The sequence below is a fragment of the Curcuma longa genome, chromosome 5 (genome assembly GCF_044706935.1).
Source record: "Curcuma longa cultivar G26 ecotype Majalengka, Jawa Barat chromosome 5, ITB_CL_G26_1.1, whole genome shotgun sequence".
NCBI classification, from domain to species: Eukaryota; Viridiplantae; Streptophyta; class Magnoliopsida; order Zingiberales; family Zingiberaceae; genus Curcuma; species Curcuma longa.
Window position 1 is genome coordinate 8486452 of NC_133865.1, and position 14312 is coordinate 8500763.

At 37.7% G+C, this 14312-nt stretch overlaps 1 protein-coding gene and 1 pseudogene across 1 annotated transcript; one reads left to right on the forward strand and one right to left on the reverse strand.

Annotated features, from left to right (window-relative positions):
* Positions 1-2892: 2892 nt before the first annotated feature.
* Positions 2893-7084, reverse strand: LOC141829076 (WEB family protein At3g02930, chloroplastic-like). The gene is made up of 3 exons (XM_074716503.1): positions 6975-7084; positions 6108-6312; positions 2893-6017 (listed from the first exon to the last, which is right to left on the reverse strand). Exons 1-3 carry the CDS (start codon positions 6992-6994, stop codon positions 3108-3110), a joined length of 3135 nt encoding a protein of 1044 aa, XP_074572604.1. The 5' UTR covers positions 6995-7084; the 3' UTR covers positions 2893-3107.
* Positions 7085-11434: 4350 nt separating this feature from the next.
* On the forward strand, positions 11435-13897 carry LOC141829369 (transcription factor MYC2-like; annotated as a pseudogene).
* Positions 13898-14312: the final 415 nt, after the last annotated feature.

The following is a 14312-nucleotide window of genomic DNA, read 5'->3' on the forward strand; positions in this document are numbered from 1 at the left end:
GATCATTTTTATTTCAGTTTTACGGGCAGTAGTACTGCCAAGGACTGGACTGGACTGGACAGTTTCTGCAATTTAAATTTAAGGACTATTAATTGATTAATAACTTGTGAGGGGAAATAATTAATTATGGCGTAATATTAATTATATTCTTGCTAGCTAATTAAGTAGTTCAGTTAATATAATACATGTGTAAAAGATGTGGCCAGGATTATTATCAATGCGTTTGATTACTTGTAGGTTACTCCTCCTCATGGTGCATGATTATATGTGTCGGTTTGCAGGGGTCGCATCTCAGAGTAATCAGTGTTGACTTTTCAAGGGTTCAACTAGGCGCTAAACTAAAGTCCATTATTAGTTACTTGTTAGGTGAGTACTGTACTAGTTTCTTTGGCAATAAGGTATAGAGACAGTGACAGCTGGTTCGATTCGTATATACCAAAATATTCAGGACTTCTTTTACTAAACTTAAGATTTAATTATTACTTAATTATTAATTATGTAATATATATATATATATATATATATATATATATATATATATATATATATCAGTATAGTACAGTTAGCACAGTAACCAAACTCGTTTGATTGTCAGTTCAAATACATGCAGCAACGTAATTCTTAAGTTGTTTAGCTATTAGAAAACGAAATCAGGTGGATTACATATGCCATAAAATTTATACAATATTAATTACAAGATGAAGAAAGGAAATCTAGCAAAGATTATGAGGACGTCACGAGAGAAAATAAACTTAATTTCAAGCAATTAATTAATTAATTGATAATTGTCTAACCCCAAAGATAATTTGGATTTCAACCTAAAGTCCATGCTAGCTATTATATAACTAAGGTGGCAAACAAAATTCATTAGCTATTATACTTCCTTTGAATGGCTATAAGACGGCCATCTAGTAAGAAGTCGTTGCATGAAAGCTAAATCTTTAAAAATAGTAATTATAAGAATTAAATAGTTTGATTTTTTTAGTGTTGGTCTATGAGGGATACTTTTCTTCTCTCTCACTCTTTTTGTCAAAATTCAGACTATATAATTTGAATTCATTAATGTTGATCAAACAGTTAATGGATTAGGTTTATAGCTTAACTAACTTGCCATTTGTTTATTGACGAATCTTTTGGTTGAAAAAGTGAGTTAATTAATATAAATCCATCTTGATTATTTCACAAATGAACACAAGTAAGACATATTGATTTGGATTGTTTAAGCAAGTTCTTGGAAGTTAACAAAGATGTTATGATACTTATAAACTCCAAAAACTCAAACAAAATAGGGAGGATAAAAAGAAAACTTTGTTTCTAACATATTGATTAATCCCCATGTTCTTCCTAGTTACTAAAAATTTGTTAATTTGGCAAGAGCGTGCTGTGTATGTTTTCTCTGTGAACTCTAGTTTTCAATCTACGAGCTCACATCTCAACCTAAATTTATATATTGTCTTCGCCTCAAATGAAAAATAGGTATTAGCATATAACTTGTAGTCAAAACTATGAATTTACTTTTTCCTGGGTGATGGCGGGGATCTCCATTATATTCATCAGCCATCAAATATTTTAAGTTTCATGCATTAATCATTGCATGTTGGTAACACATGAACATCAAAATCACTGTTAGAATGGCTAATTAATAATGACAGGTCAATGCACTTCCAAATAAAGCAATGCAATTATCACTATCTCCACTTTATGCGTAGATCCTTCATTTTTTTTAAAGACAAATGGTATTCACCTCCAAATTCACAGTAGGTTTGGTTATAAAGTTAATATTTATACACAATTTTGGTATTTTATTTATATTTGTTTGATTTGAATATTAAAAAATGGATTATTAAATAAAACTTTGTATTTTATTAAATATATAAGCTTAGTTGACTTAACTAATAGCAACTTTGGATATATATTAATTCACATTCGATCCTCCGTTGGTCGAGCTATTCACATGGCCGCTTTTGACCTCTTTCCCTTCGACATTCGGCAACAGGAATAAATTAAGTTAAATTGACAATTAAAATAAGTAATACAATAAGATTTTAATCTTAATTTATTTATAACATGTCTTGTTATACTTTGGCGACTAAAAAAACACATGGCACCTCTTTCTACTCGTTTAATATGACGATTTAACAGGATCCATATTGTATTTTTATATGTAACTTAATGATTTAATTATTATCTGTCATGCATATGCAGTTAGGTGAGTGTATACAGTAGATTGACAGGGTATAATGAAATGAACAATTAAGAGGGCTTAACATAGTTTAACAACTCCAGCTAAACAAAGTGAGTCAGATTGGCCATCTCTTACTTAAAGATATATTTTCTTATTATGAAAATTTATTTCTTATCTATTTTTTTTAACATTTCTATAAATAAAATTATATAATAAATTAAGTTAAGAAATACGTATTCACATTCCTCCGTTCTCTGGGGAATAACCTCATACCATTGCTTGAGAATTCAAATGCAATGCCGAATGGGTGGGGGGAAAAAAAGGAGATTGTGTGATTGAGCAAAGATGTCAGGGCTCCTCACATGACTTCACTGAAAAACTAATTAATGATCTCATGTAACAATAGAATTCAAGAGAGAAACATACGCACCCTTGCATGCACATGAAACAAAAAGGCATTATCTTATTTTCTGGAACAAGGTTGAAGTACAAAACAACAGACATGAGAAACTTCACTGATGGCATTTACTAAACTTTCTATGCCTATTCTAGAGATCAAAATTTTGTATAAAATAGCAGAAAGATTGTATAATCATCAACTTCATATTGAAATGGCGACTACCTTTAGTTCAACAACCAGAAAATTTTGATAAAAGAAGAGTCCAAAAAATTTTTCTAGTTAAATATGACAACAAGGAGTCTTCATGTCTTTAAAGAGAGCTAACTTCGCAAAACAAGTAACACAGGAACAAGGCACAATTTTTAGATTCACTACACAGAAGCAAACAATTTTAAATACAAGCGCTATAGCAAAACAATTTAAGAGATTATAATGGGCATATCAGACCTTGATCCAGGTCGGAAATGCTCAAACCACAAACACATTAGATGAATTGTAATGCAAGAAGCTTAGGTTCCACTTCTACTTGAGGTTACTCTTCTTTTTCAGTATGCTCCCAAATTTCTGCATGAAAGCCTTCTTTTTCTTTTGCTGCTGATCCTGCTTATTGGGTGAGGTTCCATCATTTTGGATGTTATCAGATGGCAATCCATTTGACACATTGGAGTTAACACCATCTGCCTTTAAGTAAGATTCATCATTCATTGAATCGGCCTCATTCTCCTGCTCTGTTGGCAAATGCTTGTCTACAGCCTTGCCATTTTCGCACAACTTAGATTCTGTGTCTGCTTGTGGTTCTTCTGTAGCATTGTTATTACTCTTCTCCTCTTGGGTTGTTTCTAAATCATTTCTATGTTCCTCGAGCTTTTCCGATGGTACTTCTGAACTGAGGTGCTCATCATAAGTAGTTTCCTCGAGGGAAACAAATGGCACTGCTAAATCAGACTGATTCACATTTATTGATATTTCACCATTCACCATTGCCTTCTTGGCTGTGGCCTCAGCTAGCAATGAAGAAAGTTCTTGGGCCTTGTCTAAGGCTGCAGTTTCTCGGATCTTGAGTTCATTGTTCTCCTGAATTTTGCTTTGCAGGTTATTGTCTTTGTCTAGTAACATCTCCTTCAGCTGCAGATTATCAGCCTTAGCTTCTTCTGCTACTAGTTTGATGATATTTGCTTCTGATTCGAAATGCTTTAGCTTATCTATCAGCTGGGCTTCCTCTTCTTTTGCAGCCATTATCCTAAGCTCTGCTGCTTTCAGAGAGTCACTTATTTTGTCCATGTCTGTCTTCATCGTGGCAACTTTCTCCTCTGATCTTTGGATAGAATTTAAGAAATCAAGAGCTTTCAAGTTCCACTCAGACACAGAATTTTCGAACACCATTTCAAATCTTGCAAGAGCATCTTGAAGGCAGACACACTCATGTTTGGACTTCTCCAGCGTTTCCTCATAACTTTCTTGATTCTTCATAATACTCATCTTCAAGTCCTCGATCTGAGCATGGGAATCCTCAACCTCTGCTACTTTACATAAGAATCTTTCTTGTGTTACACGTGCTTCTGTTGATACTTCATGCAGTGCTGAAGCCAAGCCTTCCATTTCCTTCTTAGCTTTGTCAAGTAAACACCGAGTTATATCTAGCTCATTTTCCAAGTTTTTCTTTTGCTCTGTCAGGCTTTCAATATTTGAGTTGGCTACCTTCTCATTATTCAAGGCCTGATTTTTTGTCGCCTCTATGATCTGAAGGTCAGATTTTAAAAGTGCAATCGTTTTCTCCAGTTCTGCTGCTTCCTGTAGTGCTACAGCCAATTTCTGAATAGATCCATCAAGTTCAGTTTTGTGCCTGGAAACCTCGAGATTAAGAGAATCCACCTTGCCTGTAAGAACAGAAACTTCACACTCTTTATCCTGCAACAGGGCATAGCACTCCTCAAGCTGTTGCTTAACTGAAGCAAGAGCCTCCAATGAAGATTTTCTAGACTCATTTGTCTCTTCTAATTGAGTTTCTAGCAGGTCTGCCTTCTTCTTCCATTGCTCCACAAGTTGACGAGCTTCTGATTCAGCATTATTTACATCACTGACCTCGACCGTCAGCACCTCAACTAATGCTTCCATCTCTACTAACCTGGCTTCAGTGGCCTTTGCCTTCTCAAGTTCACCTTTCGCTACAAACAGCTCAGATTCCAACTCTACCTTGGAGTCCAGCAAGGCGTTGAGATGCTCAACTTCCCCTGAGAGGAGCTCTAGCTTCTCTGAATTGATTTCAGCACTCATCATTGCATCACAAGCCTGAGTTAGAGCAGTGTCCTTTGCATCGATGGCTAATGTGAATTCATGTTTAACCTGTTCAAGCTCCTTAGTAATCGAAAGCAAAGTGGCAGCATTCAAAGCATTCTGGTCTTCAACATATTCAAGCTGCTTCTTCAATTCTTCTCTCTTCTGAGCACTTTCAATGCTTTTTTGTTCAAACTCACTTGCAAGGATCTTGTAGGTTTCCATAGCCTCTTCAGCCTGCCTTTGAGCAGCAAAATTCTCCCTGAGTTTATCACTTGTTTCATAAACCAACCTCTTGGCTTCCTTTAATTCCTTTAAAATATGATTCTTCTCTGTTTCAACAGAAGTCAATAGTTCATTTGCCTTTGTCAAATCTTCCTGAACTAAATTTATTTGTGCTTGTAAATCTGCTATCTGTTTGTTCTTCTCAGCTTCAACAGAAATCAATCTATCATTTTCCTTCTTTAAATGATCCTCAACTAAGTTGGATTGCTCCTGCAAGTATGCTCCATTCACAACAAGAACTGGAGATTCTTTGTTCTCACACTCCTGTGAAGCATCAAGTGATGCTTTTGAGTGGTTAACTTCTCTCGAAACCAATCCTTCATGTGCTGGAGAATCAGTGTTCTTAAACTCCTGCACTGAATCAACTAAGACTTTTAAGCGGTTAACTTCCTTAGACAACAAGTCCACTTTCTCTGCATTGATCTCAGCAATCTTCATTGCATCATCAGCATGATTTAAAGCACTGTTCTTTGCCTCTGTCGTCATGAAAAGTTCATTTTTCACTCTCTGGAGATCCTTAGTTGTCGCTAGAAGTGCTGCAACATCCATAGCATGTTGGTTTTGTACAATATCAAGCTCCTTCTGCAATTCTTCTTCCTTCTTTAGTGCAGCGTCAATGCCAGCTTGCTCCAGTTCATCTGCCCGGAATTTATCAATCTCAGAAGCTTCCTCCGCAATCCTTTGGGCAACAAGAGCATCCTGAAGTTTGTCGTTTGCCTCGTTGGCGCATCTCCTAGCATACTTTAGCTCCTCAATAATTTGGATTTTCTCCTTCTCAACAGATGCCAATCTTTCCTTTGCCTTCTTCAACTCATCCTGAATTGCACTCAGTTGTCCCTGCAACTCTGATCCCTTTATTGGCCTCGGTTGCTTCTGCAATTAACAAGTAAACAAGTAAAACCATGAGGACTCAGATACTTCTCGTAGTACAAATTATGCAAGGAAAATATGCCCGTCCCTTACATCAGGAGTGGTGATCTTGGGTGAACGTTGCTCAATGGTAATCTTTGAATCAACTGATTTAAGGGATCGATCAATTGAAAGGCGCGCTGACTGTTGAGGGGACGGCGAAGCAGGATCAACCTTGGTGGATCCCGCCTTTCCTGATTTATTAGCCCTAGGAGTTGATGGCGCACCTTTGTTAATCGAAGCATCAGATAAACCAGATCTGTGTACAATGTATGCACCTTAGTGATTAAAAATGACAAATTTCACCGATCCCGGCACGAAGTTAGCAGTTCCGCATGCAATCATCACAGTTGAGCAAAAAAAAAAAAAAAATGCAAAAGAAGGATAGTAAATCCAGTTAGCACAGTCCACAATATTACCAAGAAAATCAAACAAAAAAAGAAAAGAGAAAATCCAAAACTTACTTTACAAAGCTCTCGGAACTTTATCGTTTTCCTATTTTCTGAGGACAAAAAGTTCAGGGCTTTACCACCATTCCAAGCCCAACAATCATGAATGGACAAGACGAACACAAATCCTCGCACCATTTGTGCTACAAACGAGCATAAAGGTTGCCAAGAACTCACCTCGACAAGAAGAATTCGATTAAAAGACCCCAGTCACAGAAGTTGGAATTTTACCCCAGATCATGTAGAAAAATCCACGAATGACCAGAATGAACTCAAATCCTCGTAGCATTAGTGCTAGAAATGAGTAAAGATCACACAAAAACTCAGCTAGACAAAAGGAACCACAATATTAACAACACCCCCAAGTCATAACTAGAAAGTGTAAATGAAAACGACGAAACCGACAATAAGAAGAAAAAAATTGGGCGAACGATGTCAACACCTCTAGATCTGGAGAGCGCAAGGTACTTACTTGGATTTGGAGGAGAACATCGTCAATCGCCCGTCTGAAGCACTGCGAAGCGTGACGGAGACCAGAAGCGGTGGAATGGAGGCGGAAGTGCGAAGCACAAATGCTGGCAGGCCAAGAGATTGGTTAGGAGGCGAGACGAAGAAGGAATTGTGCAGAGGAAACTATAAGATTAGGTATCGAAAAAGGTGAAGGTTTCTGCTGCTTTTTTCTCTGCAAAAGAGTGGGTATCGCAATGAAACTACACGGTCACTGTTTACTATAAATATTTATCTTTTAAACTTTAAGTTGTAAGAGGAGTTATCAGTTACTTATGCATGTACATATCGGAGTTAATGGCTAATTAAATAAAAGAACATTTTCAATTTCCCCCAATATTTTACTTTCATTTTCAAAAAATATTTTCTCGGAATAATTATGAATGTAAAGTGGAATGGCAGGATCGATGTGAAGTGGAGTGGGCAAAACCTTGTTTCTTCGCAGCTTCTGTTGACTGGTCCGAATAGATTCTACGCTCATTCATTTCATATTGTATTGTATTGTATTGTATTGTATGCGCTAAGAAGAAACAAGAAAAAGGAAAAACGAGTGTCTTAACAACCGCAGACAAAAGTATCCTTAGGAAAACAGGTTCGGTATATAATTTGATTTTTTTTGTAAAAATAAAGTATTTATTTAACTTGATTTATCTTTAATAAATCTAAAAATATCAAAAGTACTGGCGCAATTCATTTTGATATGTCGGAATATGGCAACTGGGCCACTCTGCAGATCAAGGTCATCGATAAGTTACGTGTTATTTGTTAAAGATTAGTGTATGCAAATGCAATGGGTTTTCATATTTGTCGTGACCTCTGCTAGTGCTCAGGCTCGTATGATTGGACCCAAAGTACATAATGATCATGGTATATATGTGTCTTTTGAGTCAGGTTGTCATGTCATGCAGCCTCCAATAACAACATAGTCTCAGCTCAGCTCAGGTTGACTGGGTTAGAATTTAAGAAAATAAATAAATAAATAAATATATAACAAATTTACAGTTTCTAAATACTAATTGTGGTTGGCAAGTAAAGCCCAGCCCATCATTCAGTATCACGCAACTGCATGCTCCTCCGGCCCACCTTTAGAATCCACGTCGCTATTGACGACGACAGAATCACAGAAACCGACAAAACCAAAAGTAAGAAAAGGGGCCTACCATCGTTTTATTTGTCGACATCAATATTATAAATTTAATTTAATTTAATTTAATTTTTTATTTAAATTAGATCCTGAAATTGGATCTTATTTTCCTTAGCTCATAGTACTCTTCCTCTACTTAATAATATTTCAGTTGCACTATTATATAAAATATATACATAAACAAGAGTTCATTTGTTTTTGGACATTTAATTTGTATATATATATATATATATATATATATACGGGAATCGACCTTCCACCATCTAGCTAGCTAGTGACACAATATTGGATGTGGACGTAACGTATCTTCACTGAAATAATTAATGGAATTGATAAATGTGAATTTAGCAAATGCATGTGTTCTATATATCATATGATTAACTATGGTGATGGAGACAAGAAATGATCTGATTTGTTTCAAGAAATAATATTGAAAATATATGTGAACAATTTTAATTTTGGGCATAAAGTTACGCTATGTTGTAGCTGATTCGCGAGTCAAATCCAGGCTCACAATATTTGATGAATTAATCTACAGACTAGTTTATTTATGAGGTATAAGATTAGTTGAGACTTACAGACAGTTGTATTATAATTTATACAGCATAAAATTCACAAATGAGAATATTTTAAAACTAGTTTTCTCATACTTTAATTAATTAGTTCCTACTTTTTGAATATAATACCTGCAATGATCTAACACCTGATTCAGAAATTAATTAAAAATTCACAAAATTAAATTAATGGATCGATACGCAAGATTGGAACATTAATTTATAAAAGTCGACCACTTTATAGTCAATGACCGTCGCATTACGCCAATAATTAACAATTATAACGATTGCTTTTCTTTCAAATTAAAATATATATGTATCCGCATCGTATATATTTTTAACCTTAATTTTACTGTAATTCATAATTCAATTTAATGATTACATACGTACGCTTTAGCATATAACTATTGATTTTGAAAATATATAAATGAACTAGTAATCATTTTTTAAATAGTTCTAAACTAAGGCATGATACATGTAAAACTGATAAATTCAATAAGTTTTTGTTTGTGTATAATTATTAAAAATTGGTTTTCTTAACCAATTACTAGATTAATTAGTTTATATATTGTTATTTTATAAGTAAATAATGGTAAATTAATTTTTAGGGGAATGTAAAACTATTATCCAGCACTAGCTAGTTAAGGGATGAAGGTTAGTTGGTCCGATCAAATAAAGACATCTATAACACAAATAAAGATTATTAATGGGTATAAATTAATATTGTATAAATAAACATTAATAACTCGAATTAATATATATAGATTGAGATGTGTAATTCATCCACAAAATTGAGAAGAATAAAATCCTAAAGTTACGTCAATCAGGCAAGAAAATTAAATGGCATCTATATATAAATCTTGAAGCTGAAGCTGCGTCGAGAATTATGAAAGATCTGAAAATGTATGTGCTAATGAAAAACAGAATGCAGACGGAAATTGAATAACTTTCATTTTTAAAGATGATATAGATCAACAAGTTTTGCATGTGTGTTAATTAATTAGTTGTAGCAGCTGAATATATCGTGTTCTTTAATTTTATGCATAAAAAAAAGACATAATTAATGAAAAATCATACTTTGGGACTCGAGTTGCAATGTCAACTCTTCTCCCTCTTAAACGAATTTTAAGCCTTCAAAAGCAATATTGCTTAAAAAGAAAGAGAGTCCACTACAATTTAGAGTTAAAAATATTGATATTTAATAAATCATAAAATCTTAAGATAAGCAATAATATTGCTTAAAAATAAAGAGAGAACCGATCGAATTAAAAAATACAGTTTAGAGTTAAAAATTTGTTATCTAAAGGATAAAACTATTTGAAAGGGTATATTAACATTAATTGGAAGAGATTACTTAAGGAGCATATATACTAGCTTAGCTCGAAGAGATCATATATCTCTATTATACGTGAAGATGCGAAGAGTGATAATTTGTTACTTGCATTTGTCCGGCATTAATGATTCGTGCTGCCAACTTAATAATAAGTTAATTGGCTGGTCTTGTGCTAGTTAGATTGATTTTAATATATATAATTTCTCCAACATAAATAATATTGTTTTGCTACGTTGTTTACACACATTACAATGTTTCTTTGGAGAAATCAACTTAATTATATAAGTAAATTAAACCACTTTGAAAAAGTTGGTTTCCTATTTGATTTGGATTGAGAGAGAGAGAGAGATTTTTATGTAAAGTAAAGTGAAAAAAAGAGAGAGAATCAAATGCTGTTTTCAACCGATTGTTATCAGAGATTAGGAGTGAAGAGAACTCACAAATTAAATGATTTATAAATAAAAGGCTAGGCTTTAGATCATCAATTTACTACGTACGTACCAGTACTACAAATATGGGGAGAAATTAAGGCAAGAAAGAAAGAAATTAAACATGTATCAAATTCAAATGGGTGGGCAAAAAGACGATTTAATTAATTAATTAATTACTTTATGCATGACAGCGCAGATGCTATATATCGAATCGAATGTGAATCTGGAAATTATAACGACCTGAGACTGAGAGAAGACGAGCGCCATCAGCATGACGAATCTATATATTCTTCATTGCGCCTGAAACTAATAAAATACAAATTAACCGGCCAATAACAATAACCATATATCTCAACTAACATATACATATATATACATATATAGTCATCATCAACTAACTCACTGATCAGCTAGGTGTGTAACATATTAGATTTTTGGCGAATAATTTGGCAACAAATTGATTTAAAAATAGATTGCACTTTTAATTTTGTTAGTTTTGAAAGTACGAATTAATTTTCAAATATTTTATATTAAATCGACTATTTAAACTGTGTTTTAAGACATTATTATTTTTATAATATATAAGAATTACTGTAAACTAAATTTATTTATAAATTAGCTTAACTGGTTTAAGGGGAAAAATACTTATAGAAAGAAAAAAGTAGATTAAAAAAGATTATTGGTAAAAATTATTAAAAACATAATTTGATAAATACCAATTAGGAAGGATTTTGTTTTTTTTGGTAAAATGATGTTTACATATTTACAAGAATTCAATATAATAAACAAGAAAAACAACGGGGTTTGGTAAATTATTAAATGAGCTGTAAAGGATGGCTCAATCGGAATGAAACCGGCCCCAGGTCAACCGACGAACCAAATTGGAAACGGACCCATACACTGGTCCATCTCTCTCCGCTTCAATTGCGTGACCATCTCTCTCTCTTTCTAGCTTTGGGTTGTCTTCACGCTTTCACCCGCCCCCTTCACGTCGTCTTCATCCACTTGCTCCGCCGCCGCCGCCAGCGTCCGCTTCATGCGAAGACGCCGGCCGTGGGCCATCGACATACCTACAATAAGAAGTCGAAGAAGTATAAAAGGATGAACCTTTGGGCCGATGACAACGCCTCCATGATGAAGGCCTTCATGCCCGCCTCCGATCTTCAATCCTCCTCCCCCTGGGTGACGACGGCCACACCCGGTCCTCCCCATCCGATCACTCCGCCCCCCTCTTCCGCCTTCTTCTTCAACCAGGACACCCTCCAGCAGCGGCTGCAGGCGTTGATCGAGGGCTCGCGGGAAGGCTGGACGTACGGCATCTTCTGGCAGTCGTCCTTCGACGCGACCACCGGCGCCTCCTTTCTCATCTGGGGCGAAGGCTACTACCGTGGGTGCGAGGACGATAAGCGGAAGCAGCCCACCGTTAGCTCCGCCGAGCGGGAGAACCGCAAACGCGTCCTGCGGGAGCTCAATTCGCTGATCTCCGGCTGCGGGGCGGACGAGGCTGTCGACGAGGAAGTCACGGACACCGAGTGGTTCTTTCTGGTTTCGATGACCCAGTCCTTCGTCGACGGCGCCGATCTGCCTGGCCAGGCCTTCTATACAGGCGCTCCATATTGGGTTGCCGGCGCCGACCGTATGGCTGCGTTGCCGTGCGAGCGCCCCCGACAGGCTCAGATGCTCGGCATCCAGACCATGGTCTGCACCTCCGTTGGGTCCGGAGTGCTCGAGCTGGGATCCACCGAGGTGATCCCCCAAAGACCGGAGATCATAGGCAAGATCCACAACCTCTTCAATTTCAACTCCACCGACGGTCCCTCCGTCGAAACCGCCACACCTGCATCCTGGCTCGCGCCGGAATCCCTGGAGGCGAATCCTGCCGCCGCAGACCAGGGCGAGGCAGATCCATTACTCTGGTTAACAGACCCCTCCATCGCCGAGGTGAAGGACTCCGTCTCCCCTCTTTCCGCAACTCCCGCCATCCCCCTCACAAAATCCCCAATTCCGTTCGAGAGCAACCCTAGTTCGCTCGAAAACCCTACTTCTTCGATCCAGATCCAAAAAATTCAGACCCAGACACCCCGCCGTTCTCCTCCAAAGAGTACACTTTCTCCGAATTCGTCTCCAATGGCGCCGTTCACACTCCCTCGTTCAAGCCGGAGTCCGGCGACATCCTCGATTTCTCGAGTGGCAAGAGGAACCCTTCGCCAGCCCCTGCCGCCGGCAACCTTTTCTCTCACCACCAAGCTGACGCCTTGGCGGACGACAAGAAGAACAACAGGTCCACGGGGGAGACGTCCAAGGCGAGCAACAACGATGAGGGTTTGGTTTCTTTCGCTTCAGCTTCCGCGAGACCATCGTCAAATGGCCAATTGAAGTTGTCTTCCGCTGCCACAGCTGCCGGTGGAGTCCTCAACGACCCCGACTCCGATCAATCCGACCTTGAGGCATCGGTGCGCGAGGTAGAGAGCAGCCGGGTGGTGGAACCGGAGAAGCGGCCGAGGAAGCGCGGCCGCAAGCCTGCCAATGGCCGAGAGGAGCCTCTGAACCACGTGGAAGCAGAGCGGCAGCGCCGCGAGAAGCTCAACCAAAGGTTCTACGCTCTCCGTGCAGTAGTCCCCAATGTGTCCAAGATGGACAAGGCCTCCCTCCTCGGAGATGCGGTCTCCTACATCAATGAACTCCGAGAAAAGCTCCAAGCTTTGGAAGTCGACAAGGAGGAATTGCAAACACAGATCGAAGCCGTCAGAAGAGAACGTGAATCCCCACCTACACGGCCGCCGGGAAAAGACGACCATAAGATTATGAATGCCGGTGGCAGCCGGTGTCTCTCTGTCGAGATTGAAGTGAAGATTCTCGGATTGGATGCCATGATCAGATTACAGTGCCATAAAACGAACCATCCAGCTGCAAGGCTTATGGCAACACTAAAAGAACTCGATCTCGAAGTGCATTATGCGAGTGTGTCTGTGGTGAAGGACCTCATGATCCAACAAGTTACAGTGAAGATGTCGAGCCAGGTTTACACACAGGAGCAGCTCAACACTGCCCTCTACTCTAGATTAGCCGCCGAGGCATTGGTTACTAAATAATTTGCTACCGTGTAAAGTAGGAATGACGAACAGTTTTGCTGAGGATCAGTAGCTCACTTGTTCTTGCTGGTGGCCGGAGGAGTTGTTAGATCATGCATGCTCAATTGCGGAGTTGTAAGATTATGCTCAATCGTGTCGTGTTCAACGTTGTGTATTACTGAAAGTGGAACACGAGTAATCTAGAATTGCAGTAACCAATGGCGCTGCTGCTGCCACCGGAAGAAGATTCATTAGCTTTGAAATGCTAAAGGATTTGGTTGTTTACAATGCTAAGGTACGGTAGAATGTATATACGTTTGCTGCATGTATTTAGCTAATATTAGCTTTATTGTCAGCTAAGAGACTGCTTTGCAGAAGATCTTTCAAGCGCATTAAGGTGTCAATGTTTGGAAAAAGAAAAAAAAAATAGTTGCAATTGTTTTTCCTAGGCGTCCATTGTATTATTTTAAGCATGTTACTTTCTTCAGTCTTTTTAGTTCGATATGTTTTTCAGTAGATATGTTACTAAGATCTATCCATTGAGCTCCCTTTAGGATTTTGTTTAATTTGCCTCACTTTGATTGAAACTACAATACAGTGTAGAAAAGAAACACTCGAAAAGAGAGGTTAGGTTAAGTTAGGTTGAATGTCAGCTCAAAGTCATCTGGTCTCATTCGACTTGACACATCAATCAATTTTGAGTGGGAACCCCAACTAAAGTTGTTAGGACGGTCATTCAAGATCGGTGGGAAATTAAATGAGAGAGGAGT

What these genes read in the sequence shown, in the direction of transcription:
- LOC141829076 (XM_074716503.1), bottom strand. Translation starts at nt 6,994, where the DNA reads ATGTTCTCCTCCAAATCCAA. An exon ending in ATGTTCTCCTCCAAATCCAA is followed by an intron (nt 6,313 to 6,974) that starts GTAAGTACCTTG and finishes CATTGTACACAG; the next exon opens with ATCTGGTTTATCTGATGCTT. An exon ending in CCAAGATCACCACTCCTGAT is followed by an intron (nt 6,018 to 6,107) that starts GTAAGGGACGGG and finishes TGTTAATTGCAG; the next exon opens with AAGCAACCGAGGCCAATAAA.